A 2,185-nucleotide genomic window follows, 5' to 3' on the forward strand; every position below is an offset into this window, starting at 1 on the left:
TGTAACAGAATATGTTGACATTCTTTAATGTTCAAAAAACACATTATTTTTCAAATACTGTACATGAGACGATTTTATGTTTTATTTTTTTAAATCTAATTTTTCATAAAACTGCAATTTAAATATATTATTTCTATAGGCTATAAAAAAACACAAAAAAGGACAAAATAAATAGGCTGAATAAGCTGATTTATAGCATGTTAAATGGTGGTAGCCTAGTCTATGAATGATACACCCCCCTAAGCTCACAGAAATGGTTTGATCCAAGTCTTCAGTAGCCAATGACACTGACCCGTTCAAACTGGTTTTTAACTTGTATTTCACGCGCAAACAACATGTATTTAACGTGTGAAATACTCGTTAAATACACGTGAATTACGTATTTTTAACGTGTTGTTGACGCGTTAAAATTCACGTGTTTTTGGTCCTTTTGGCTTCCATACCGGCGCGACGTGACGCGTCACATGCCTCGTTCTTAATGGGTTATTTTGTCGCGTCGCATGATCGCATCGCTCGCATCCGGTGCAGATGCCCCGTTAGGTCAAATAATAACATAGAAATTTGATCGCGTGATTCGTGTCATTGAGACATAACACATAGGCCTACTTACAGTGTTTGAAAAAGGACGTGATCGTCCTCTGCTTTTTTCTGGGGTGCATTTTACCCCCAAAGAATCACCTTTTTCTAAAAGTGCGGGGGACATGTCCAACCCATCCCCCCCCCATACTTTTTTTTATTCAGTAAATAAAATTATAATTTAAAAGCTGTATTTTGTGTTTACCACGGTACAATAAAAGTATCAAGTAACTTTAATACCATGATGTTTTGATATACAGTAATCAGTATTCGCACACGTAGGTTACAGTAGAAATGTCTGAATGTCACAGCATTAGATGACAAAAGCAAACAAAGTTACAAATGCAAACAAATAGAGCTTTTTTTTTTTTTTTTGCAGTTTAGTGGATGTATAAAGTCAGTTATCATAGGTGTATAGGGGTGGTTTATAACACAACCAGAAAGCATTTTATTTTGAACTATATATATATATATATATATATATATATAAAAAATTTAAGGGGGTCTGAATACTTTCCGTACCCACTGTATATATATGTATATATATAGTTAATGTTTTAAAATGGAATAAACTTTCATTTGAAATGATTTTTGTGGCATGTTTTGTAAAATGTGTTCATCAAACGCAATTATCTGGATAATAGCTTACCGGAGAGTTATACATAAGTTATGGCATAAACATTAGTCTGTTTCTCACACTGAAGACTCAGAATGTCATAGAGACCTCTTTTATAATACCATTATAGTGCTTTTGCATCCTTTTTGAAGCTTGGAAATCCTTCAAAATTTATCCTGGATGTGATACAGTGTTGGAAAGACATGATGGTGAGTAAATGGTGACAGACATTTTATTTTTGGGAGAACTGGGACACTTTTTTTGGAAAGAAGAAGAGTGACATAAAAACACTTTGAGTAGATGAAACATCAACACAAAAGGCACAGAAGTTGAAGATATATTAACCTGCATCAGTCAGGATGAGTCTGTGGACTGCAGTACTGACAATTCAGCAAACACTGGTGTCCATATGACATATGATGTCCCCGTCCACAACCAAATAATCTGCCTTAAATTAATAGGGTTCAGTGCTTACAGTGATCAGATTAATTCCGCCAGCATTTTCTAAACCTGTATTAATCCCTGTAATCCAGTTTCACTGCCAAGTGCTTTAATCCTTTAGCCACCAAGTGAGAAAAATACGAAATAACTCGTTCCGGATGTGTTCACACTGCTGAACTGATCCGTGCGCGCGGTCAGAAGGATTTTAAATACGGATTGTGTTCGAGGCTTTTCACACTTCTTTTATTTAGTGTTTAAAGTGATGGCGGAGCGGGGAGCCCGGCTGCTCCTCTCTCTTTTCTGCCTCACGATCACAGTTTCACATGCTGAAAAAGGTAAGACCGAGATTAAAGAGCATTAAAACTTTCTGTAGTGCGACCCGCCGTCTGTTAGTGTGAAAGTGACAAATGCGTGAAATGTGTGCAAATTTACGAAGGTGTAGGAATGAGTATGTGTGACTAACATTTAATAACTTAGACCAGTGGTTCCCAACCCTGGTCCTGGAGGCACCCCAACACTGCACATTTTGCATGTCTCCTTTCTCTGACACAC

The 2,185-nt window shown here is 36.8% G+C and overlaps 1 protein-coding gene across 1 annotated transcript in view; it reads left to right on the plus strand.

Moving 5' to 3' along the window:
• Window positions 1-1,820: 1,820 nt before the first annotated feature.
• The window catches only part of LOC107738907 (neogenin-like), a 59,120-nt gene continuing 58,755 nt past the window's right edge, over window positions 1,821-2,185 (plus strand). The window contains exon 1 of the mRNA XM_016550820.1: window positions 1,821-1,968. Within this exon, the coding sequence (XP_016406306.1) occupies window positions 1,896-1,968 (73 nt within the window). The 5' untranslated portion in view covers window positions 1,821-1,895. The remainder of the gene's footprint in view (window positions 1,969-2,185) is intronic.

Source organism: Sinocyclocheilus rhinocerous, unplaced genomic scaffold, assembly GCF_001515625.1.
Source record: "Sinocyclocheilus rhinocerous isolate Xijiao unplaced genomic scaffold, SAMN03320098_v1.1 scaffold1396, whole genome shotgun sequence".
In the NCBI taxonomy this organism is placed as follows: domain Eukaryota; kingdom Metazoa; phylum Chordata; class Actinopteri; order Cypriniformes; family Cyprinidae; genus Sinocyclocheilus; species Sinocyclocheilus rhinocerous.